The sequence below is a fragment of the Aricia agestis genome, chromosome 4 (assembly GCF_905147365.1).
Source record: "Aricia agestis chromosome 4, ilAriAges1.1, whole genome shotgun sequence".
NCBI lineage: Eukaryota > Metazoa > Arthropoda > Insecta > Lepidoptera > Lycaenidae > Aricia > Aricia agestis.
Window position 1 is genome coordinate 271636 of NC_056409.1, and position 25757 is coordinate 297392.

The 25757-nt window shown below is 41.4% G+C and overlaps 1 protein-coding gene across 1 annotated transcript; it reads right to left on the reverse strand.

Annotated features, from left to right (window-relative positions):
- Positions 1 to 6522: 6522 nt before the first annotated feature.
- LOC121726291 (E3 ubiquitin-protein ligase TRIM33) lies at positions 6523 to 25575 on the reverse strand. The gene is made up of 14 exons (XM_042113581.1): positions 25084 to 25575; positions 21737 to 22010; positions 20128 to 20356; positions 19658 to 19886; positions 19436 to 19584; positions 19026 to 19333; positions 18760 to 18953; positions 12903 to 13029; positions 10028 to 10132; positions 9589 to 9780; positions 9049 to 9188; positions 8524 to 8831; positions 8102 to 8426; positions 6523 to 8016 (listed from the first exon to the last, which is right to left on the reverse strand). Exons 1-14 carry the CDS (start codon positions 25228 to 25230, stop codon positions 7891 to 7893), a joined length of 2853 nt encoding a protein of 950 aa, XP_041969515.1. The 5' UTR covers positions 25231 to 25575; the 3' UTR covers positions 6523 to 7890.
- Positions 25576 to 25757: the final 182 nt, after the last annotated feature.

Below are 25757 nucleotides of genomic sequence, written 5' to 3' on the forward strand. Positions count from 1 at the left end.
ACACGGTATATTTAAAATTTCATTCAATTTGCACCAGTAGTTTAAGAACTGTAACTTGTTAAAGTTTCTTAATTTTGTCACTGACTGACTGACTGACCGACTTCTACACGGCACTTCTAGCAGACATAGAACCTTCAAACTTAGAATATAATTAGTGTTTAGTGTCTTAATCAAGGAAAAATTCAAATATTTTAATATTTCTGTCAAGTTTTCTAGATACACTAACTTTGTAAATAACTTTGTAATCCCATATAAATGTATAGATTACAAAGTTACATTTGCGTTTATGAATCATTGTACCCGTACCATCAATATCTCCGGTTTATTGTCGGTAGAGAGATATCTAGATAGTGTTTAGAGTCTTAGTTAAGGGAAAACCTAATAAACATTTCATAATTACTGTCCAGTTTCATTCTTCTTTCTCTAACTTCGTGAATAACTTTGTAATCCCATATTTATTACAAGGTTACATTAATTGCAATAAGTTATGAATCATTGTACCGGTACCATTGATATTTCCGTACGTATATTCGAAGGAGTAATAGTTGTAGATAGGTATCTTTATATATGAAGCACTAGCTTTTGCCCGCGGCTTCGCTCGCGTGGAATTCAAAAATCGCGTTAAATACGAATATTCTTGTAAACCTCCCTTGGAAACCTGACGTTTTTCCCGGACCAAAAGTAGCCTATGTTTCTCTTTATCCTTTCAACTTAGTCTACATCAAAAATCAAGTCGATTAGTTGCTTCGCTAGGCCGTGAAGGAAGGACAATCAAACTAACAAACAAACACCCTTTCCGCTTTCGTTTTTTGCACTTATTTATGGATATTGGATAGTCATGAAAGGCAAGTAGTATAGTAATACTGTATACAATGTATACAGTATTATGAATACTATACGTAATGATTATATTATTATTAATTGTTAGTTTTATTTGTTTCCTATAAAAATCGTTATTGATATTTATAGAAGTAAAAGGTACTTACCAAAAAGGAGAAAAGTAGGACTCTATAAAAAGAAGTGAGATCCCATCAAAAACATCCTTTAAAAAAACCAAGTCTCGCAACTCAGTTTTTATACCGTAAAAATTTATGAGATCCATGCAATACCAAGTCGGTTATTTTATTCAGTCCCTACCTAGGGGACCTTCTGTCTCAAGTTATTACGTAAGTTATTATCATATCAATATTGAAAATCTTTTACGTTTTAAATAAATAGATCGACTTAGACATCGCATGATAATAGATTGTTTAGTATAACACTTTACACTATACATAGTATCACACAGCACAACGAGCCTGCATCAATCGCATGGAGCGCAATAGACTAAACAATCTATTATAACTTAGTATAATTATTATTATGTATAAATTGTAAGATACATTGTGTTTTCATGCGATGTCTAAGTCGGTCTATTTATTTAAAACGTAAAAGATTTTTAATATTGATATGATAATAACTTACGTAATAACTTGAGACAGAAGGACTTAGGGGACCTTCTGTCAAAAGACAGTTGTACATCACTAGTATTAGTTCCAAATACTCCCACTACTGCTATCAGCGCCAATATGGCGACACGATGGCGACTTTCAAACGTCATTTTTACGTCAAATTTAGTTCCTATCCCTAATAATGGGGGAGCTGATTCCACTTCAAATAGGCACAAAAAATAGCTGTCATTTCAAATGGTATCATTGGTCCAGCGAACTTGTTTAATGGAGGTCAGTGCCTATTAGTCAAGAGTTTGACAGAAAATGTATGGGGCTTATGTCAAAATTTTGAATTAATTACAATTAAGTATTTAATGTTCCACTCTAAGTGCGGCAGTTAGCGTGATAAAATATAGCCTATAGCCTTCCCCAATAAATGGGCTATCTAACACTGAAAGAATTTTTCAAATCGGACCAGTAGTTCCTGAGATTATGGCGTTCATGTTAGCCCTTTTAAATAATTTTCCCCGTCTTTTCCACATTTTCCTCTATTTCTTCGCTCCTATTAGTCTTAGCGTGATAAAATATAGCCTTCCTCGATAAATGGGCTAACACTGAAGGTATCATCAAAATCCGTTGCGTAGTTTTAAAGATTAAAGGGAATAAAGGGACAGGAGGGAAAAAAAGCGACATTGTTTTATATAATATGTATAAATGTATAAAAGAAAAAAAAACCTCTGCATCCGTTGTGTGATGTGTCCTTCGATAACTACCGTACTTATGTTTTTCTTTACAGAAAATGCTACGTATAGGCCGTGGCGTATTATTCCTGGCGTCCCACGTCCGTTCAGTCTGCGGTCAGCATGTAAGAGTCCGACCGCTGGTTGAGCCTCAATAAAAGCGTTATTTTTTTGCTTAATGAATTTATTAACTAGGAATCGTACATAATATTTCAAAGAGATTATAATATCAAGAATTAAAAATGGAAAAAAACCATCGTGTCGACCACAAACAGCCTCGACTCAACTACATGCTACAGTCCACATCACGACCGTCGCCAGTCACAGCTCACAATCATAGTAAAAGGAGGGAAAGTAGGATAACTCCGGCCCTATCCGCCATATAATTTCCTACAGTCACGGCCGTTCCCAATATTTGATCTATCTCTGGTTTTGCCCTAGTCCCTACTAGAGATAGTAATAGCTCACAATTGACATAAAATATATGTCTCTAATGTCTAATGTGAGTTATTCCCATCTCTAGTAGGGCAAAACCAGAGATAGATCAAATATTGGGAACGGCGGCATAGGAACAGCCCAATGATAAAATTTCCGTGCTCCTAAATATCCCTATCCTCAAATGTTTTTTTCTTTTAGATATCCCTATGTTTAAAATATCTATTCCTAAATAGACCTAATTTCAAATACATCTACTCCTTGATATTTATTGTTAACAAACAATTCCACTCTGGATATCACTATTTTCAAAAGTATTTACTTTGATATGTATACACTCCAAAACATTTCTACTCCTAAATACTACAACTCCTAAAAATTTGTATTGTAATTATTTGTACTGCGATTAAATCTACTCCGAAATAGATTTATTCTAGAAAAAGACTTTCTTCTAAGAATTTCTTCTCTTGTGTTTGGTGGGTAACATTCTGTAATTGGTAAGATAGGTTTTGGAATCGGAGGCTACAGGTGGTAAAGGAGAATATTAGATGATTTTTAAATTTAGATAATTGTTTACGCGCGTTAATTAAAATTTTTTCGTTGTTTTTTGTTAATATTGTGCAAAAATATAAACTTTATTTATTGATTGTATGTATTTGTATATAATTTTAAAACGTAGCACCAATGGGCATTGTCCAAAACATTTCTACTCCTAAATACTACAACTCCTAAAAATTTGTATTGTAATTATTTGTACTGCGATTAAATCTACTCCGAAATAGATTTATTCTAGAAAAATACTTTCTTCTAAGAATTTCTTCTCTTGTGTTTGGTGGGCAACATTCTGTAATTGGTAAGATAGGTAATGGGGATTGTCCATTTTTTTTAATTTTGCTCATTACAAAAACATTTCGAGGAATAAGGTCAGTGATCGTTTTTATGTATATAAACGAAAAAAATACCCATTAGTTACTTATATTTTTGAACAAATATGTTTAACCTTTGTTTGACCTTCAATGGCGTTAAATTAGCAATAAATTCGACCAACATTACGTTTCGAACTTTTGGTAAGCTTCTCGTATCAGCTTTCACATAATGAGAACTTGCATTTGACGAACCAGCCATTATAAATAAGATTGAAAGGAAATTTAAAACATACTCAGAGGTCAATTGTCCGCTGATGATGACGTGAGAGCGAAACTATATAAAAAGTACATGTGATTTTTTTTGGACAATGCCCATTGGTGCTACGTTTTAAAATTATATACAAATACATACAATCAATAAATAAAGTTTATATTTTTGCACAATATTAACAAAAAACAACGAAAAAATTTTAATTAACGCGCGTAAACAATTATCTAAATTTAAAAATCATCTAATATTCTCCTTTACCACCTGTAGCCTCCGATTCCAAAACCTATCTTACCAATTACAGAATGTTACCCACCAAACACAAGAGTAGAAATTTCTTAGAAGAAAGTTTTTTTCTAGAATAAAACTATTTCGGAGTAGATTTAACCGCAGTACAAATAATTGCACTACAAGTTTTTAGGAATTGTAGTATTTAGGAGTAGAAATGTTTTGGAGTGTATACATATCAAAGTAAATACTTTTGAAAATAGTAATATCCAGAGTGGAATTGTTTGCTAACAATAAATACAAGGAGTAGATGTATTTGAAATTAAGTCTATTTAGGAATAGATATTTTAAACATAGGGATATCTAAAAGAAAAAACATTTGAGGATAGGGATATTTAGGAGCACGGAAATTAAAAATTTTATCATTGGGCTGTTCCTATGCGGCAACCCTAACGGCCGTTCCGGGAACGGCCGTTAGGGTTGTCAATTTTAGAAATATAGCACGTCGTCAATAAAGTTCAACAATGGTTTTCCTATCAAATATAGAAAAGTATTTAAGATACAGAGCAGCTTTATTTATATGAAAAACCGGCCAAGTGCGAGTCGGGCTCGCTCACGAAGGGTTCCGTACCATTATAGAGAGAAAGTAAGCAAAAAATGGTGTTTTTTGTTAATGGAAGCCCCTCAAAATATTGAAATATTTATTTTATTTAATTATTTTATTAATAATTAAATAACAAATATAATTAAAGGTTTTGTGAAAATTAAAAGTGTCTAGCTGTTAAAAAAATCACGTTTGTTGTATGGGAGCCCCCTTAAATATTAATTTTATTTTGATTTTATTATATGTTGTTATAGAGGCAACGGAAATACACAATCTGTGAAAATTTCAGAACTCTAGCTAGAGTTCGACAAGGCTTTAGCCTTTATATGAAAGTGGCGAGAAAAGGAACTAACGCTTCTATCATACAAAAACGTCATTTTTGACAGTTCTCCTTTACCAGTAGCGCACATTGACTGACATTGACACATTCAATTAAAGCCTTGTCGAACTGTATACCCAATGAGTTTCTAAAATACTAGAGTAGCAATGTCTTACAAAAGATTCTCAGAAATGCGTAACCACTTTTTTGTTCAAAAGACAAGTCAAGTCATATATTCGTTATGTCATTATGTATGTGAGATATGCCTGCAGGCATCTTCGAAGTGGCAACGCGTTGCTACCGTAAACTTCCAATCTAGTTACATTAGTAACATAGAATATCATTGTGTATAGCGGTTTCTGAGACAGACAGACGGACAGCCTGGAGACAGACAGACGGACAGACAAAGATCGAAATTGCATTAATAGGGTCCCGTTTTTACCCTTTAGGTACGCAACCCTAAAAAAATTATAAAATAAACTGGCTGGCGGCGGCGGGATGGTATGGGCGCGGCTGCCCGCGCTTCGTTGGCAACCGCAACTAGCGGCAAGGTCGCAGTCCCGACTCTCCAGTCATGTGTTAGCCGACTGGCGCAGTCGGAAACGGGCTGAGACTTTATTAAGTGTGCGTGCGGACTGCGGCGACGCATAGATACTATGGCGCACACATAGAAGCCGCGCGCGGTGTGTTTGTATGAAGATAATTTACTTCCCCTCCTTATACTATGTCACAACAACGCGCCGCGCGGCCGACACTCCCCGCCAACCGCAGTTGGCGGGGAGTGTCGGCGGAGAGGTAGCAACAACTACTGCCGAACGTAACAATTCATTGTTATACAACTATTATTTAGGATTAATATTCATCACATAACTTAATTATATCTATAAGCAGTATAAAACATACCCACGACAGGGTACACGCCGACATCCGCCCTCGTGTATCATCTAAGTAAGAGCCAGTCCACACGGCGCGTTGCGTCGACGCAGCGCTGCGGTTTGACGCATGGCCAGTCACACGGGCGTTATTATGAAGCAGTCGGGCCAACCAACACGTACCACAACCACACCACGTCACAACGACAAAATGCCGTCAAGCAGTGGTTACGTATGAATAGCGTCGCTGCAGCTTTTTGTAGTGTCGTTGTGGTACTGACAAAATGTCGACGTAGTTGCGTTGTCACCAGTAGTTGCAATGTGATTACGTGTGCAGACATAATTCGACTCCGGTTTTTATAGCGGAAATACGTTTCGACTAAACTCATGAAATTGGAAGAGGAAACTTTATTATTGCTATCCTTGCGAGAGCGCGGGCGGCGTGCGCGCACTGTCGTTGCATCGACGCAATGTTGTGTTTGCGATGTGGTCGGCCGTGGTTGCGATGTGGTCGGTATCACACACGCGGTCGACAACGACTGTAAAAGGTGGTACGTGTGAACAGTGAACTTATTCATTTATAATACAAAATATACGCCCGACCACGTGGTGTGGACTGTGGTTGTGGTACGTATGGGTTGGCCCTTAACGTCAACACCTCCTCCCGCTTCGTCTCGAGGGTTGCTGTCCGTCATGTGTGCGTTGCGATGACGCAGCGCGCCGTGTGAAGTCCTTGGTTATTTGTATGTAAACCAACGCAACGGCAGCACTGCGTTGACGCAACGCGCCGTGTGGCCTGGCCCTAACGATCCGCGTGACGTATCCTGCGTCACGACACCGACATCCCGCTATAGTTATAACTCGCTTCTACAAAATTTTTAACAACTTACATAAATAGGACGCTCCATCGATCATTATACACCTAAATAGCAAAATATTTAGTTTTAGGGTAATATTATAATAAAATAAATTAGATATTTTCTATTCGAGCAGAGGCGCGAGCGCGCTTCATTCTCAGCTGTATCTTTTTACATGACTTCGTACTGTCGGGTCGATTGAGTCCACACTCCACTCACCACAAAAGAGGGCACAGAGCGAGGACCCTCGCAATTTTTCAGAAACTTATTCTGGGCACTCTGGAAACACTAAAATAATTTGTCGAAGATAAGAAGTACATACTCAAAGACTCCGACAAGTTATTTGCAGAAGAATCAGCTAAGGTCCCCGTCTACGCACTCTACGGCTAGGTACGTCTGTACTTAACAGAATAGTTGCCCGCGAGGCCCCCGGGGAAGGCAGCGCGCTCTCGCCGCCGCACGCACTAGTAATGTTTATTGTTCAATTATATAACTACTTAAATAGTATGCGAGTAGCTTAAATTTATATCTACGTTTTACACTAATAATATCATTAATTTTGAAACGGAAACATTTTAATTGTATTTTCTTTTTTTTTTTCAAAAGTTTTCTCAATTTATCGCAAGACAACGGATAACATCTATACAAAATACTGTCTATAATCTATATGTTGTGTTACGTTTGTATTCAATGTATAAATAAATAACTAAGAGCACGTTTGGATGTAATCAAAGTTCGGGTTCCGGAGCTATTCATTTGCAGAACGTACTAATCTCTAACCTCCTGAGGTTACAAGTATTTTTCGAATTCTTACAAGAGTTACTTATGTCGGACAGAATAACAAAACTTTCCTGCCGGCCAAGCATAGCTTTTGAGATTTGTGATTCAGGGCCACGCTAAGCGCGCTAAGACAGACCGACAGTCGATCAAACGTAATAGAATTACACAATATACTTCTATATTGCTTGTAGTACTAATGGAACCTTAAAAAATATAAAATTTGTAATATAAAATAAACGGTTTTGAGGTCCGCGTACGATTGGCACTATATCCAGGATTGCGTCGAGCGCAAACGTTCAACTGTCGACTACTTCGTAGTTTTTTTATGTCATATGATTATATTTAGGCCTAGGGCTTGTGCGTTACACGTGAGTCGTGAGACGGCGAACTCGCTCAAAAACATAGTGACTCGCGGCGAACTACATCCGGCCGCCGATCCACAGCGCTCAGAAGGGCAGCAGGCGGGCGAGACTGGCGAGGGGCGGTGCGGGTCAGTCCACCCGCGCCCGCTTGCTGGGCGGGTCCCCCCACTGCGCGTACTCCGGCAGCAACTTGACCAGCTGAGCGTCAAAGAACTCCTCCAGCCGCTTGGCGTCCTTGTACAGCTGCGACTCGGGCTGCGAACAGACGGGGCTCCGGTCAGTGAGACGCACGGCGGGCGGGGACGCCGGGGGAGGGAGGCGAGGGGGCGGGGCGACGTACCGGGTTGGCGACGTAGGCGTTCTGGAAGATGAGGCGCACGTCGGCGACGAACTGCGCGGGCGAGGTGTAGCGGTGGTCGGCGGCGGGCTGCAGGCGCGCGCGCACGGCGTCCAGGCACATGGGGCGGGCGACGCGCGGGTGCGGCGGCGCGGGCTCGCGGAACGGCAGCGACAGCTCGTACTGGCAGTACAGCTCCAGCGTGACGCGCTCCACGAGCCGCCGCGCGCGCCCTGCCAGCTCGCCGCCCGCCGCCCCGCCCGCCGCCGGCTCCGGCGGGAGCGCCGCGAAGTTCACGCACAGCAGGCACTGCCACGACTCCGACTCGCTGTTGACGACACGTCACGTCGCAATATTAATGTTATCGTGTATCGATTCGTGTTATATTATACTACGGTCCGCGAACGAGAACGGTCCATACTCACTCGGGCAGCTTCTCGATGGTGGGAATGTGGCAGTACTGGTGGAAGACCTTGGGGCAGCGGTCGCAGCACATGAGCTCGCCGCCGTCCATGCAGACGGCGCACCAGTCCTCGTTGGGGTCGGCGGGGCGGCGCTCGTCCGTGGAGGAGTGCACGAGCGCGGGTGAGGCAGGGGGCGGCGGCGCGGGGGCGGCGGGAGGCGGGGCCGTCTCCGCCACCACCTGCACGCCATTAGAGTCCAGCTTGGCGATGGTGGCCATGAGGTCCTGCACCGACTCCGCACACACCTTGTCCAGCTCCATCGCGCCGCCCTGTCCGCACACGCACAAGCCGCGCTACACACTTTGCGTCCCGTAGTACACAAATACAGTTTAAACTAGTATCCTACACGATTATACTACAGGACGGAAAGTATTAGCTATAATATACTGGGCGTACTTTTTACTTGCAAGTATTATTAAGTTTGATTAACTTCACATCGTGTAATTTTTGTTAATATTTAGGAGCAGGTGTACTCCACGGACGTACGTTGAGGCTGGGGCTGGGCGTCTTGGGGTTGGTGGAGGTGACGACGGGCGCGGGCGGCGGCGCGCGCGGCCGGCCGAGCGTGATCTTGTACTCCGCGCCCGCCTCCCCGCCTCCCCCGCCGCCCTCCTCGCCCGCTCCCCCTGCGACGAAACACGATTAACGATTTTGCTGCTTCGACACAAAACGATTTTTTTTTGTAATTTACTTGAAAAGAAAACGTATGGTTCATTTTAGTGAGAATAGTATTTAGATGGAATTTACAATTTAGAGCTAATTACGAGTCTTCACAAGTGATTTACAATTTTGAAAAAGGAAAATATTATGCTCAGTAACTAATTAATCTTAAGATATCAATAAAACGTAAACAATAGTAAACATACAATGGGTGATTGTTAGGTGCCATTGAATAATGTAAGAAAGATTTGAAAAAAAAAATAGCAATAGATGTTGCCTAAGCGTCGGTGCAAAGTATATCTCAATAACGACATTATTTTTAGAGAGAGATATATATTAAAGCTTAGCAGCTGCCGTTTTGCTGACCGTTGGCGAGCGCGTGCTGCGGGATGTGCCACTTGGCGGGCTGCGGCGGCGCGTGGTGGGGCGAGGGCGTGCGCGGGCCGCCGCTGCGCCGCCCGCTGCCGCCGCCCCCCGCGCCGCTCACCGCCCCGCCCCCGCCGCCCGCCGGGAACACGCCCCCGCCGCCGTACGAGCCGCTCGCGTACGCGCCCATCACTGCACACACGAGTAGGAAAATGAGACACCTCATCTCTATCGAGGAAATGCCATTACTTTGTATGTATTTATCATTTTATCTATATAATAATATTGTTGATTCAGGACTCGATATCTACACACTTTTTTCGTTCGGATAAAAGATGCTCCGGACCCCGCCGCGAACGCCTCGACCGCGGCAGGTAGCCGTCGATCCTGGCGTCGGCGTCGGCGTCGCGGCGGGTGGCGGAGGGGCGAGGTCACTCACTGTGCTGGTAGGCGTGTGCGGCGTGTGCGGGGTGCGCTGGGTGGGGGGGCCGCGCCGCCCTCCCGCCCGCGTTCAGCAACCCGCGCAGGTTCAGCTCGTTCATGCCTGCACAGTGCACACCACCACTCGGTCAGCCGTACTAGTGACCGACTCCGGGCCGACTTCCGCGGAGCGGATTGTCGCAAACATTTTATGTATATTTCCCCTTTCCCAGTAAAAATCTTTATAATATAATTGATACGCTTCACAATATTTTGTCCTCCTATAGTACGTTGGAAAAGTTGCTCGAGAGACAGACAAAATAGTGTGTAGTTGATTCATTTAGTAACTTTTTTTTTATTAGTAGGAGGGGTAGTTTTTGATTTATGATACAACATAATAATACATATAATAATATATATTACTAGCTGTTGCCCGCGACTTCGTCCGCGTGGACTTCAGTTTATAGCGCGCGGTGTCAATAAAATTGGTGTCAAAAGCTTTTTAAAACCCTGGTACCCCTTCAATCAAAATACCCAAAACAGCCGTGTAGTGTGCACATAATATGATTTTTTTTAATTAAACTTTTTTATACCTTTTAAAGCTTATTTAGCTTTATACAACTTAGCTGCATAATGCATTACACAACTTTAGCTTTGCCCAATAGCCAATACCCATAGGCCATTAAACTATTTAGGGCGGATTCGACCAAACTGGAGTAAAATTTTACTCGAGTATAACTGTCTCCTAATCTAAGTTTGCGTTTTTCCAACTTCTAATCCAAGAATGAGGTAACGGGAGTAAATAATTAAACGGGCTATTTTGGTGGAATAAATAATAAACTGAGAATAGTTGCTGAGAACTGAGAATAACAGGGTTCACCTGTCACGGTCGGTGTCATTGTGAACTATAATTGACATTTTATTTCATACTCTTTGAGTAACTTGGTAAAATGCAAACGATTATACCCTAGAGTAAATTAAAGGAGTAAAATTATTCTCATGATAGTTATACTCGTGTAACTTCAAGTTTGGTCGAATCGGGCCTTAGTATTTATTATTGGTAGACAGTTGTTTCTGATTTCTATGTTGGTACGTGAGTTATTTAATAACATGTATAACAATCGAAAGAATCGAAAAGCCTAGTTTGACATGGTACCACCTCTTATAGAAATACGCATGAGCAAGCAATAGCGCGATCTAGGGAACTCTTGGTGCCATCTATTTTAAGTTTTTGGAACTAACTTAATTTGACCAAATTTACGCATTTTCACCCCCTTACAACCCCCTTTTCCAGTTAAAAGTAGCCTATGTCCTTTCTCAGGCTTTAGACTATCTGTGTACAACATTTCATTACAATCGGTTCAGTAGTTTTGGCGTGAAAGCGAGACAGACAGACAGAGATACTTTCGCATTTATAATATTAGTATAGATAATATTCTAACGTATTAAAAACTATAAACAAAAACATACTAACTAATAAGTATGATTAGTTCTATGTTACAATAAAGTAAAAATTAAAACGCCATCTGTTGAATCGTATTAGAACTAAAATGTTCGTATTAGAAATTGCATCGATATATTTCTGGATTTTTTATAATATTATACATAAAATATGTTTAAGATTTTTGAAATTTTATTTTAATATACATCCAAGACCCAGGAACATTGAAAACTTTTTGTTCCGCCTGCGGGACTCGAACCCAGGACCCCGGGATGAGCGCTGGCCACGCGCAATGCGAATTCATTTTCATCGATATTTTCATGGAAATAAGATATTTTCCCACATCAAAATGTAGCCTATGTCCTTTCTCAGACTCTAGAATAACTGTGTACAAAATTTCATTGCAATCGGTTCAGTAGTTTTGGCGTGAAAGCAAGACAGACAGACAGACAGACAGAGATACTTTCGCATTTATAATATTATATATGGATATATGGATATATGGATAGTATTGATTAGAAATGCAGTAGGAGTTCTATAAGATAAGATAGATTGATTATTATTATACCAAGTGATTAAATTATTAAACATAATATTCTAACGTATTAAAAACTATAAACAAAAACATACTAATAAGTATGATTAGTTCTATGTTACAATAAAGTAAAAAATAAAGCGCCATCTGTTGAATCGTATTAGAACTAAAATGTCCGTATTAGAAATTGCATCGATATATTTCTCGATTTTTTATAATATTATACATAAAATATGTTTAAGATTTTTGAAATTTTATTTTCATACACATCCAAGACCCAGGAAAATTGAAAACTTTTTGTTCCGCCTGCGGGACTTGAACCCAGGACCCCCGGGATGAGCGCTGGCCACGCGCAATGCGAATTCATTTTCATCGATATTTTCATGGAAATAAGATATTTTCCCACATCAAAATGTAGCCTATGTCCTTTCTCAGACTCTAGAATAACTGTGTACAAAATTTCATTGCAATCGGTTCAGTAGTTTTGGCGTGAAAGCAAGACAGACAGACAGACAGACAGACAGACAGACAGACAGACAGACAGACAGACAGACAGACAGACAGACAGACAGACAGACAGACAGACAGACAGACAGACAGAGATACTTTCGCATTTATAATATTAGTATGGATTTATTATGCTCCTCGCAGACAGTAAGGCTAATGATGAGCCTTTGAGACGCGACAGACAAATATTCAAATAAAATGCCCATTATTAAAATTTTTATTTAATGTAAAAAGATTGTTCCTGTTCAGGTTATTTTTTTACCGACATTGGTATAGCGACCAAAATGCCTAGCTCATAAAGTGGCATTTAATTAGAATTTTTATCGGTGCCGCGAGCATCGGAGAGGCACCTTTACATAATGCTATGTTAACAGCTGCGAACGTCGAGACGGCGCGGTCGGCGGTACTGACCGTGCAGGTGGTGGGGGTGCGTGGTGGAGGTGACGTGGGGGTGGCGCAGCGGCGTGATCGCGCGCGCCCCGCCCCGCGCCAGGTACCCGCCCGCCGCCGACGCTGCCGATGCCGCCGCCGCGTACGACTGCGCACAGTTTACAATAATTACTAGCGACCCGCCCCGGCTTCGCATCGGGTATAAAATATATTATAGCTACTGAAAAAATGATTAAAATCGATTCAGCAGTTTTGACTTGTATTAATTATTACTACCAGTGGCCCGCATTGGTCGGTACCGCCGCAAAAGACTTCCCGCAATTTTTTAATCTGTAATATCTACGAAAATATTCATTTAAATCATATGCTGTAAAGGGCCATATAGATCGACATTAAATCAACAATGTATTCAAGTTATTTAATTGGATAAGGATTAATGCTGTATTTATTAAAATTGCTTCGAAAATTAGCCATCATTTGTCGTATATAGGGGGGGGGGGCGCAGCTCCCCGAAAGGGGGTCGGGGGGCTCAGCCCCCCGCCAAAACAAAAACAAACACAATCCAGAAAGTCCAAGAGTAGGTTAGGTTAGGACTTAGACCACAACACAGAGGGAGCCGAGCGAGCGAAGCGAGCGTGCTGCGGCAGCAGCCGGCGACCGTCTTACTTTCGTTGTGTAATGGTACAGAACCCTCCATGGGCGAGGTCGACTCACACTTGGCCGATATTATTATATTTTACCGCAATTTACAACTGCCCCTTTAAATAAGTGCCTTATAATATTAATATTTAATATAATAAATAAGTACATCTTATCTTTCTCGTGTCACAATGTTAGTTACCTTACTCCTCCGAAACTGTTTTACTGATCAATGATTATACTCCTATTAATCCTTCGATCGTGGATTCTTGAAAACCTATGGTTATTCTATTGTGTCTCGCTCACCGGTGAGCTTGTAATAAGATACGTAGAATAATATACAGGTGTATTTTTCTACGTATAGTACGCGATAGTTTACTAGGTAACTAAAAAGAGTGAAATTATTATTTTTAACAAAAAATTAATACCGACTTCCAAGGTAAAAACAATAATAACATCCTTTAAATAATATGAACTAAAAAGTATTAAATAATTTTTCCTATCTAATAGTGCCTTTTTCCGAATTCGGCTAAAAACTATTTCTGTACTCAATCTTCATAATTTTGAAGTCGGTGCCATTAAAAAAAGTTTCAAATATTCTGGCAGACTGAAGATTCAGCTAAGTATATCTGGTACCGACTTCAAAATGATGAAGATTGAGTACAGAAATAGTTGAGTTTTAGCCGAATTCGGAAAAAGGCACAATAGTGCCTTTTTTTTACCTAAAAAGTATTAAATAATTACCTAAAAAGTATTAAATAATTTTTCCTATCTCATAAGATAGGAAAAATTATTTAATACTTTTTAGTTCATATTATTTAAAGGATGTTATTATTGTTTTTACCTTGGAAGTCGGTTTTAATTTTTGTTAATAACTAATAAAGTTAGGGTTCAACAATAAGTCTGGTCTTTAAAAGAAATATTAAAAAGTAGCTATAACTTACCCACAAAAAAAATTATTATGGATAGCTGCATCATGCCCTGCCTCATATATGGCTGCCAAATATGGTCATTCACAAAAAACATTAAATCCCAAAAAAAAAAAAAAAAACACCCAAAAAGCAATGGAGAGAAGCAGCTAAGAATAAGAAAGATAGATAAAATAAGGAGTGAAGTAATAAAAGAAAAAACTAAAATCACAGATGCATTAAAACATGCACTTACCTTGAAATGGCAATGGGCTGGACACATTCGTTCGCTTCAATGATAAGAGATGGACACTGGTGACAACCAAATGGAAAGAGCCCACGGGCAAAACAAAAGTAGGCAGGCCAAAACAAAATTGGTCGCATGAAAAAATCGACCCACCCCGCGCATTTCTATTCAAGTCGCTATATCTCAAAAAGTTATAGTTATTTATTATTTCTTTTTATTAATAATGCGAGTTAATATGATAGGGAATGTGTACGTTTACTCTACATTTTCATTTCCAACATGCTTGACTATAAACGACACAAATCACTAAGCACCCCCATCACTCAGTTTTTTAATCGTTAATTGAACGGTTTTGTTCTGTATGAAAAATCGGTCAAATCTTATTGTTTTTGTTTTGTCTCGATTTTTATTGATTTATTGTTCATTTAGCTTCATTTTAAACGTAATTTCTTTGTGGCGAAAAGGATATTACTCCAAATAAAGCCTCTCAAGCAAGGGCTTTGCTAAGAGCTAAATTTAGACAACGAGGTGTGGCTAGAAGTCTTAATTTAAGTCGAACTTCGGTTACAAGAGTATACCGAAGAATTCTAGAGACTCTAAACTTTACCATGCGACCATGTTCAGGAAGACATTGGGCTACATTTGAACGTGATGACCGTTTTAAGGTGTCAACGTCCTTGCGGAATCGACATCTCATTTAAGTGCAACGACGGCCAAGAGAAGTCGGATGAGTTACAGTAATTGAGTAGACTGTACGACGAAGACTTGCAGGCAGCTGTTTGACTTCACAAAAACTCGCTAACGGTCCAAAATTAGCCCCAGCACACAGTCAAGCGCTGCTTAGTTTCGCACGTTCTCATGTTGATTTTTCATTGGAGCAATGGCGGGTCGTGCTCTTTTCTGATGAAAGCTAAATCAGTCTTTATGGTAACGATGGTCGCAGAAAAGCATACCGTTAAGGAGAATGTTTTGCGCAGGCGTGCATTGACGAAAGGCTTCCATTTGGTAGGTGTTCGGGGACTGTATGGGGCGAGATTTCTTTTGATGCATAAACCAATCTTGAGTTCGTAACCGGGCCACGCCTTGGCACTTTGAGTACCTATCGATACATTCAGGGCGTACTAGGACAACATGCGGTGCCATGTACTGGTTTTGTTGATGAAGGTTTCATATTGATGTAGAACAATGCTCAACCGCACGTTGCTGCGAAAGTTCGTCAATATCTCTCCGACGTCGAAATTTCGGGTTTGGACTGGCCAGCAAGGAGTCCTAACCTTCATCCTATTGAGCACCTATGGGAAGAACTCAAAAGGAGGGTCAGGGCCCGGACTCTTGCCGCAGATTCAGGACCTCCAGGTGGCTGTACAAGAAGATCGGCATGGTATCGCTCAGGAGTTCATCATAACTTTGATAAGGTCAAGGAAAACCCGGATGGAAACCTAAATTAGGGTAATGGGTGGCACTATGAGCTATTGAAATCACTTTGTTAGTGTTTTTTACAAGAAAGATGTCATTAATCGCCTACTGAAATGTTATGCCAAACTGACCGGTTTTTGTTTTAAGGCTGTAGAATTAGTAAACAATTTACAATTACAATAACTATAGCAATAATTAAATCCTTATTGTACTGTACCTTTAAAACGATTCCAACATTTATTTAATACTAATTATATTTCTTGAGTTATTACCGTTTGAATCATAAGGAGAGAGGTGGGTCGATTTTTTTGCACGCAAGTTTAGTTCAAATAGCTGGAAAAGACTGGATTAACAAAGCCATGGATAGAGAAGGGGCAACTTCACAACATTTAACTATTGCTAGTTAAACAACTCTTAATGGCTATCTCTACTGGGTGGTGAATTGATTAAAAGGCTATAATAATAATAATAACAAGTCCTCTTCGACTACAGAACTCTAAAACGGAACTCTAACCCTATAACTTAAAATATGGACTATAATTATGCGTTGTCTGAAATAAACAATTTGAATTTGAATAATTGGGCGTCACCCACCTGGTATCGTGCGAGCGTCTGCGGCGTGCAACAGAACAAGTAACAACACACGTTACGTCGACGGCGCAAGTCGCAACTGACTGCGATGACACTGCGATCATCAGCCTACTGAACTCGTCTAGAGTTCAACTACATAATATTTACTGCGTTCACCACTTTCTCACATATTATACAAGATGTAACAAAAGCAAGTGATAATACGGCTAAAAGGGCAAACATTTTTTTGTGATTTGTATAGGCAAGCACTCGAGCGTCATGAATTTTCTCATACAAAAGTAAAAAAGCGCACAGCGAACTCTATACAGGGTGCAATTAAACCTTCCTGCCTTCCCAGGGCTTAGGTATCATTAGGAGAGTTAATTTAACCAACAAAAATTGGGTGCAATTTTTTTCCTCTGCAGGACGGTAACTAACAGCGCGGCGGAATGAGTGGGGGTGATGCGAGGCGCGCGCGCGGGGTCACATCACGCGCGGGCGACGCGTCGTGTCCATTAATTGTAGTGTATTTTAGGATAACTTTCGGAAGCTTTTTCTCAACATTTTAGTACTGAGTGATTATAAAAGAATAAATTATAAACAAAAAGCTTTTTAAAAAAAAACTTTTATTTAAATAGACTAAAAAGAAGAAAATAAGATTCTCCTTAAAAATTTTAACTATTAAGTTATAATCCTCAATATATTATACAATTTGCATGATAATAAAAGCTTGTCGCGCGATTTGTAAATAAACTAGTACCAATTTATATATAATAACTATATAACTGAGTAAATTAATATTATATTTTTATTTAAATAAATTTATCAAGTACTGATAGATTGTTAAGACTCGCGACAAGCTTTTATTATCAAGCAAATTGTATAATATATTGAGGATTATAACTTAATAGTTAAAATTTTTAAGGAGAATATTATTTGCTTCTTTTTAGACTATTTAAATGAAAGCTTTTTTTCAAAAAGTTTTTTCTTTATAATTTATTTTTTGTTTTTAAGTTATCTCTGGCTAGATTTCTGCATGAATAAAAAGTTAAATTTCATTTTAAAAAAGTGACCGGATTCGACCGAGCATTTTATGAAACCCGGCTGTCAGTCACGTCATTTCATGTCACGTCACGTAAAGTCACGACACGACAAGTAACGTCACATCACGTCACGTCACGACAATACATGACATGTCACGTAAGACACGACACGACTTTATATTATTTTTCAATTTACTCTCAATGAGCCCTTTTATTTGATACCCATAGTATTGGATCCGACCGTAAAATCCTGCATGAATCGTTTTTTTTCGATCAAATATATTTTAAAATAATCTTTAGAACTTTAGAACGTATAGAATGGATTAATGTTGGCATCACCCAGGTTCTGGGCCAGGGGGGGGGGGCAAAATACTCAGGTTCTGGGCCAGGGGGGCAAATCAAATTTTTTATAAGCTAGATGTTTATAAAGAATAAAAAAATAATAATTTTAGTTGTAAAAATATTGTATTGCAAACAAATGGCAAAAAATCGTTTTCTTAATTTTTAATTTTTATAGATAATATACTTAGTAGGGACGTCAACATGACCCAGGGGGGGGGGGGGGCAGCTGGGGCTTCATTCAGTCCCTACCTTGGGGACCCTCTGTCTCAAGTTAGTACGTACATACATACAGAGCAAGATAAATAAAAGCTTTTAAAAAATACGTGTATTTTTATTTTTAACAAGGATCAATATATCAAAATTGGGCAGAAAGGTTAATGTCACACCTGAAGTATTAATATTAATTTTGTTACACCCTGTTTAATAAATAAGTAATCATAAGTTGTGCGCAGTGCGCTTAATTCAATGTTGTTATAAAAGGAAACGTCAATTACAATATGTCATCACAAAATAAGTCCGTTTTCGTAAAATTCATATTTCATATTCAAAAAATTTTTTTTTTCAAAAGGAGAATTTACAGCTCATTACTATTCGGGACTCAACTTATTCAAGTTGCGAATGGTTTACAATATTGGTAAAAAAAAAACAATCTAATTTACAACGAATAAGTCTAAAGAGGTAAAGAGTATTCACAATAAAGGATAATACATTACCTGATGCATAGCGACGTGCTGCAGCGCGGCAACGGCGGAGTGCGGCGCGGTGTAGGGCTGGGCGTGCGGCGCGGCGTGCGCGGTGGGCGGAGCGTGCGGCGCGGCGTGCGGTGCGGCGGGCGGCGGGCCGGGGCTGCCGGCCGCGCCGCCGTCCACCTTGCCGTCCACCACGATGGCACCGATGCTGGACAGCACTGCGACAGATACAACGTGAGGTGGGTGGGGGGGAGCGAGCGGGGGCGGGCGGCGAGGGGCGGGGCACGTACCACGCAGCAGGTCCGGCAGCTTGTCGAGCGCGAGGGAGATGCGCACGGGGATCTCGGGGTTGGGGATGTCGGCGCGGCGGGACTTGATGCGCTGCAGATGCGCGCAGACGGCCCGCTTGCTGTACAGCACGGCGGTGTCGCTGCCCTGGTCGAGCGCGGCGCCCACAAAGCGGACGCAGTGGTCGGTGATGGCGGCCAGCTGCTCCAGCGCCTCCTTCTTTTCGGCGAGCGTGCGCTGCTTGCCATCGCACACCTCGTTCAGCCGCAGAACCAGCTGCTTGCCGCGCGTGTTGATCGCGTTCGTCAGCCTGCACACATACACACACATCGCGAGTCAGGCGCGCGCTCTCCCGCGCTGGGCGAACCCCCCCCCCCCCCCCCCCCTCGGGCCGCGGCCGGTCGACACTTACTTCACCACCGTCTGCGTGATCTCGTGCACCAGCGCCTTCTTCTTGTCGGCGATGAGCGCCTGGCGGTCCCGGATGACCTTCATGGCCGAGCCCAACAGCACGCGCTTGTAGCTCACCTCCGCCAGCAACGCCGCGATGGAGGACCGCGCCTGCGAACACGCCCGCACTATACTGTAGTGTCGGTCGGGGGCGGGGCGAGACGACGGGGAGCGGGGGAGTTACCTGCGCCGCCATTTCGGTGCTGAACTGGTACTTGTGGTCGCGGTGGTGCTGCAGCTGGCAGTCGCGACAGGTAAGGCGGTCGCAGGTCTCGCAGAACAGCGCGAGGCGCTCCTGCGGGTGGTCGCGGCAGAACATGTCGTGCGAGGCGCGCGCCGCGCCCGCCGCCGCCTGCAGCTCGCTCAGCGCCTCCGCTCGCGACTTGATCGTGTGCTCCTTCGTGATCTTCAGCCTGTAAACGTTTATAATCGCAGGCGACGTACTACCATAGTCAAATATTACCGGTAACATTACAAATTCGATCAAAATCAAGTTACATTCCCCGCGTTCTACTTGACGTTAAAAAAAAAAAGTTTTGATCGTTTTTAACGTCAAGTGGAGCGCGGGCATTGAGTAAATATTAATTATATTACAGTAAGTTCGGTTTTGTCTTTTAAAGTACTAAGATTGCATGTAAAGGAATTTCCGTGTACCTCTGATGAGCGCTGACGCAGCTGTCGCAGATGAACTCGGCGCAGTCGACGCAGTAGCTGGTGGCGGGCTCGGTGTCGCCGCAGCTGCTGCACTGCTGCTCGGCACCGCCGGCCGCGCCGCCGGCCTGCTCCAGCGCCATCTTCTCCAGCACGAAGCGCTGGTCGATCATGTTGGCTGGCTGGCACTGCAGCCGGCACTCCGCGCACGTCACCGTCACGCGCCCCGCGCCTGACACACCGCACACGCTCACATATCACGTATTATATTTTATCACAGTTGCGTCCTAATGCGTAATTATTAAATGCGTGTGAGTGACAGTTTTGATATTATGCAGTTTTATAACAGGGTCTCATTGTTGAGAATCAGGCCATGCACTATTTAACATGGTGTTAATAGTAGAGGAGTCTCGAGCGTCATGGAGACCTAACCTTGTAGGTTTTTTACATTACGGTAGGTAAAGCTGATAACAAAAAAAATAAGAGCGTTTTTTATTTTAGTGGTGGGTTCAGAAACTGCAGCCATTTTAAAGTTTTGAAAAAGAAAATATATTTAGAAAATTGCTTATTTATGTCAGTTATAAATATATTTTAGACAACAAGGACTAAATCACTTAGTTTAGTGCAAAATAAAATATCTGCGAAGCTTAGTTAGGAATGAAGCTTTATTTTTTATATTTTAAAATGTCCCTACAGGCTAAGTAACCTTTGAATCGTCAGTGCTTTATATGGAAGCTTCTTTGGGGTATACTACTTCTTCTTCTTCTTTATTTATGGCGGCCTCAGTGAGTTGCCAATGTCAGAGTGGCTGAGTTGACTTTGCTCTATTATTGTAGGTCTGGTGAAACAACAAGGCATACCTAAACGGAATCTAATTTAGTAGATATTGTAAACATGTTGAGTTAGTCGAACTAGTTATAGTACCAATTTGTGAGCAATAAAGAGTTATCTATCTATCTATCTATTATCTGTTGAATAACCTAACCTAATTTGATTTGAAATTTATAGGGCGGGGGATGTCGTTAGGAAGAAGGGATAATTTCTAGAGCAGCAGAAAAAAATATGATCTAAGGTACCCTCGTCAAGGCCACATTCACACAGAGAGCTGTCCTTAACCCTAATCTTAGCTAGGAATACTGGTGAGCAGCAATGTCCAATCCTAATTCGACAAACGGTAGAACATACTGCCTTACTACTTCGAATGAACTTAAAAAACCAAGGCCTCACTGGAACACTACTTTGTATGTCAAAGTAATGTTTGCCGTTAATATTGCCAGATCTGACCCAATCTCTATTCCACTCAATGTATAGGTGTTTTTTAGCACTGGGAATCAGGTCCTGGCAATATAGTTGGTAATGGTTAAGTCCACCCGTTGCTTGTTTGGCATAAGCATCTGCATTTTCATTTCCATTTTCATCCTGATCTGACAGATTCGATGACATTTCAATATTAAAAAAAAAAATTAACCCACCACGTAACTAGACACATGTTGGGAGCCAACACAAGCTTAATCTGACACGCTCGAGCTGCTCCCGAAATCCCCTCTTCCCCTCCCCAACTATAACAAATATGTATCTATTACATTCCAAATATGTAGATGTGAAAAAATACCGAGGAAATCTCGACTAGTGCTGAGTTTCTCTTCTATTTTGGCCTTGACACACTGGTCACAGGCGGAGTGTAGACACTCCATGAGCTTGGGCGTGCCCTCGGTGTGCGCCAGCAACGCGTGGCAGAAGACGCAGCGGGCGGCGGAGACGGCGGCCTGCGCGGTAGGCGACGCCAGCGAGTCCGCGCCCTCGCCCTCCGCCTTCGCCGCGTCGCCACCGCCCGCCCCCGCTCCCGCCCCTCCGTCGCCCGCCCCTCCGTCGCCTGCACCACGACCCTGAACAAACGAAACCTCTTAGGCTGGTTTTATCGTTAAGCGTTTCGGCAGCGCCGTTGGAGCGCCGCGCGTTCGAACATGTATGGGGGTAGTAGTAGTGTTTTAGCCCGGCCGCACATTGTCCGAATTCTGATCAGAAACAGTTGAATTTCGCCGGACCGCCACCCCGCACACTATCCGAAATATCCTTCCGGCGAGTTCGAGCTCACTAGGCTCAGTACAAAATGTAAGAGACAGCGCAGACGTTCAACTGTTTCTGATCAGAAATTTCGGACAATGTGCGGCCGGGCTTAAAGTCGCGCGCTTGAGCAGCGCCGTTCGTCCATACGTTTGTTACAGCTTCGAACGCGCGCTTCAACAGCGCTGCGAAACGTTTAACCAGCCAGGGCCGCGCTACACTGGAATGGCAGCGGCGAGGCGAGCACTTTTAGTGTCATGTGATTTTAAACTTCATCTTCATTATTGTAATACCTAGTATCGCTTGAGAAATCGCGGCCGCGCTGGCCCAATGTGTAAAGCAGCCTCTACACGTTGGCCGTGTTTGCCGAACAGAAGGGGATAGCGCTATACCAGAAAGAAAGACGCAAATAATTCGATCTCTTTTTTTAGTATAGCGCCGTCCTCTTCTGTTCGGCAAATACGGCCAACGTGTAGAGGCTGCTTAGAACGGGCGTTCGCGCGTTGGCCGTAGGTATTTAGAGTTTAGACGTTGGCCGACGCGTTTGCGAGCTTGCCGCACGGTGTCGGAAAGATCAAAGGACATTTGTCGCAAGCTTTGCGCGCATTGCGAAGAGTAGCTTAGAATTTAGATTGTGAAAGAGTGACGTTAATGTGTTTTATATTAATTTCCTAAGATTGTTTCTGGGTTTTATTGGTAGAATATTAACCATTAGATATATATTATCATGCACAAGTGTGGCCTACACTTGTGCATGATAATATAATATATCTAGTGATACAACTTCCAGAAACGTGCCTTTTGTCTTCCCTCCTAAACTCCATCGAAAGTTTTAGTAAAGCGTCTATCATTTTACTGAATCGACCGATTTGAGTCCTTGACTGCATTGACTTTTACTTTGACTTTGACTAGACTTTGGACTTTACCAAATAGAAAATCGATGCTAAAAATTGTTACAGGCACATAGTTTTCCCGCCACTTATTTGACACTGGCCGGCACCCGGCAAATCAGAGTGGGAGAGATGGAGAGGGAAACGTACCCTCCTGTACGGTCGCCAGAAAGGGAGATCAGTCTCGTTTGGGCTTCCAACTAGCCAACACGTCCCGGAACTGTTCCTAGTTTCGTTTAAGTGCTATTTGTGCTGAGTAAAGTAATTAAAGTGTGTTCTAAAGTATTTAGTGAAAGTGTAAAGTGTTCCTGTGCAGTTTCATTGTAAAATTGTTTGATGAAAGAGTGTGACTCTGTTTGGCAGACGCCATAGTTTCAATTGGAAATTATTACGAATAATTGTTGTTGTTTCATAATCTCTATTAATAGTAGAAACTCAATAAGAATTATAATAGAGAGATTATAAGGTGGTATTGTTTAGTTCTATTCTCTCCTCGCCCATCTTCCCACTCCACTGTCTTGAACCAGCACTTTACGATGAAGACCTATCCTGATAATAGCGAAGTTCCTTTATATTCAATATTAACTTTAATGTTGTTGTTGTTAATGTTACTCCACTGATAAAATATAACAGACCAAATCGTCGAACATAGGAACAGAGGGGTGGAATCCCAGCGAAGGAGCGTAACAAAAGTGTTTAGTTCACTGTCTTCCGCAATTCAACGATGTACCATGCGTTACTATGCAAACTAATTAGGTAAAGTACAAAAATTTGCTTTATTGATTTAAATTTCACACTTTACTGGATGGTATCAGGAAATCTGCAGATTACCTAGTTAATTTGAACATTAACATATTCTGCATTCTAACGGTAACCTAATATTATATACCTATACAATGCATTCGACCACCCTCCCGCTTCACACTGACCTCACCCGCGCACGCCCTTTGCATGTACTATTAAATACCAGTTAATTGTAAGTTGTAGCTTAAGTTTAATTTATATTATTATAAAAAACAATAAACTTAATAACAAAAAATGTCTTAATTTGTAAAAGACTTTTTTGCAGTCAGTACTTGCGGGCATTTGATCTTTCGGGGAGTTATGCTTGCGTTCGGTATGACCGAATGTCATAGGCCTGCATCCTTGTCACTCTTGTTACAAATAATATTGGCATCTCGCACTTGACTACGTAGATATACTTTTAGTTTCTGTGTGTGAGTAATGTTTTGAGTGTATTGTTTTAGGATTGCTTTTCAAATGACATTTCTTAGAGTACACCACTTCTACCTCAGTTTAAATAGAATTCTTTGTGCACAGCAGAAAGTTACGCAAAAAATGCACGGTGGAAGACGGTGATGAGGATGGTATATTTTTCGCGTGGAGCAATGGGGAAAAGTTGCAGGAGGTATCATGATTCCGAATAATTTCTTAGAGCACTCTCCGTGATACATCGATAGAGGATGTAGAGTGAAGCCACTCATCAAAGTGATGAGGATGGTATATTTTTCGTGTGGAGCGATGGCGAAAAGTCGCAGGAGGTATCATGATTCCGAACAATTTCTTAGAGCACTCTCCGTGATACAATCGATAGAGGATGTAGAGTGAAGCCACTTGTGATTTAGTTTATTCTTAAAATATATATTTGACTTGACTGACTGATACTTAGTCTTTTCTAGGGTTCCGTACCAACACATGATATAATAATAAAATTATTTACCGATGAAAAGAAACATATTATCCACTATTTAGACCAATGTTTCTAGTCTAATTTCCACAGCCCAATACGGCACAATTAGACATTTTTAGAATTCCGATTGATGTCCGATTCCGGTAACGGTGGAGCGCAGACTAAAGAACAGACTTTCGAAGTTTTGACATTGTACAAAGTTTGAGAACGCGATGGCACGCGAAGTACATACACATGGCAATTCTAACTATATCCATTTCTGTGTTGTAAACCGATAGTTTGTATAGTAGAAGGAAGTGAATTATCAGCACTTACGTTTACACCAGAATTAGACGATCCATCCCCTAGTTCTTCATTAATTTCCTCTTTTATGGAAACACCGAGTAGGGGGCCTAGATCCATGAGAGCCCTCTCGATTTCCTCCCCACAGTCGCCGGAAGACGGAAACCCTGCGTTTTCCATTTCCGATATATTTATATATACATTTAACGAACACTACTGTAAACTAGTTAAAACAGTTCCATTGTATTTAGAAGACAATTTGTTTTAAAACTTTCACTCGGTGAAAATTGATGGTGCACGTCATACTCTGCGAAAGTTATCTACAACATTTTTTGCAATCGCAAACATTAAACTGCAAAAAAATTATCGTCAGATATGCTACTATTTGGGGAATACAAAATAACTTTGCACTCATTTCCAAATTCCAAGTTTCAACAGCACTTCAACAGAACAGCATTCATTTTATAATTTATGATTTTTTTATTACAATTTACAATCAGCCAAATTACAGCCCACAGATGATGTGAGAATTAAGATGACAGATTCAAGGCCCGTCCGCACGTTTGCCAAACCTCGACAAATCGTCACAAATGGTCACAAATACAAACGTGTCGGATAGGGTGTTTGGCTTGGTTTGTTTAGGTTTGCAAAGACTTGTAGCCGATCCGACCCAGTGTCGGTTTTTCGACACAAATCAAAGGGAATTT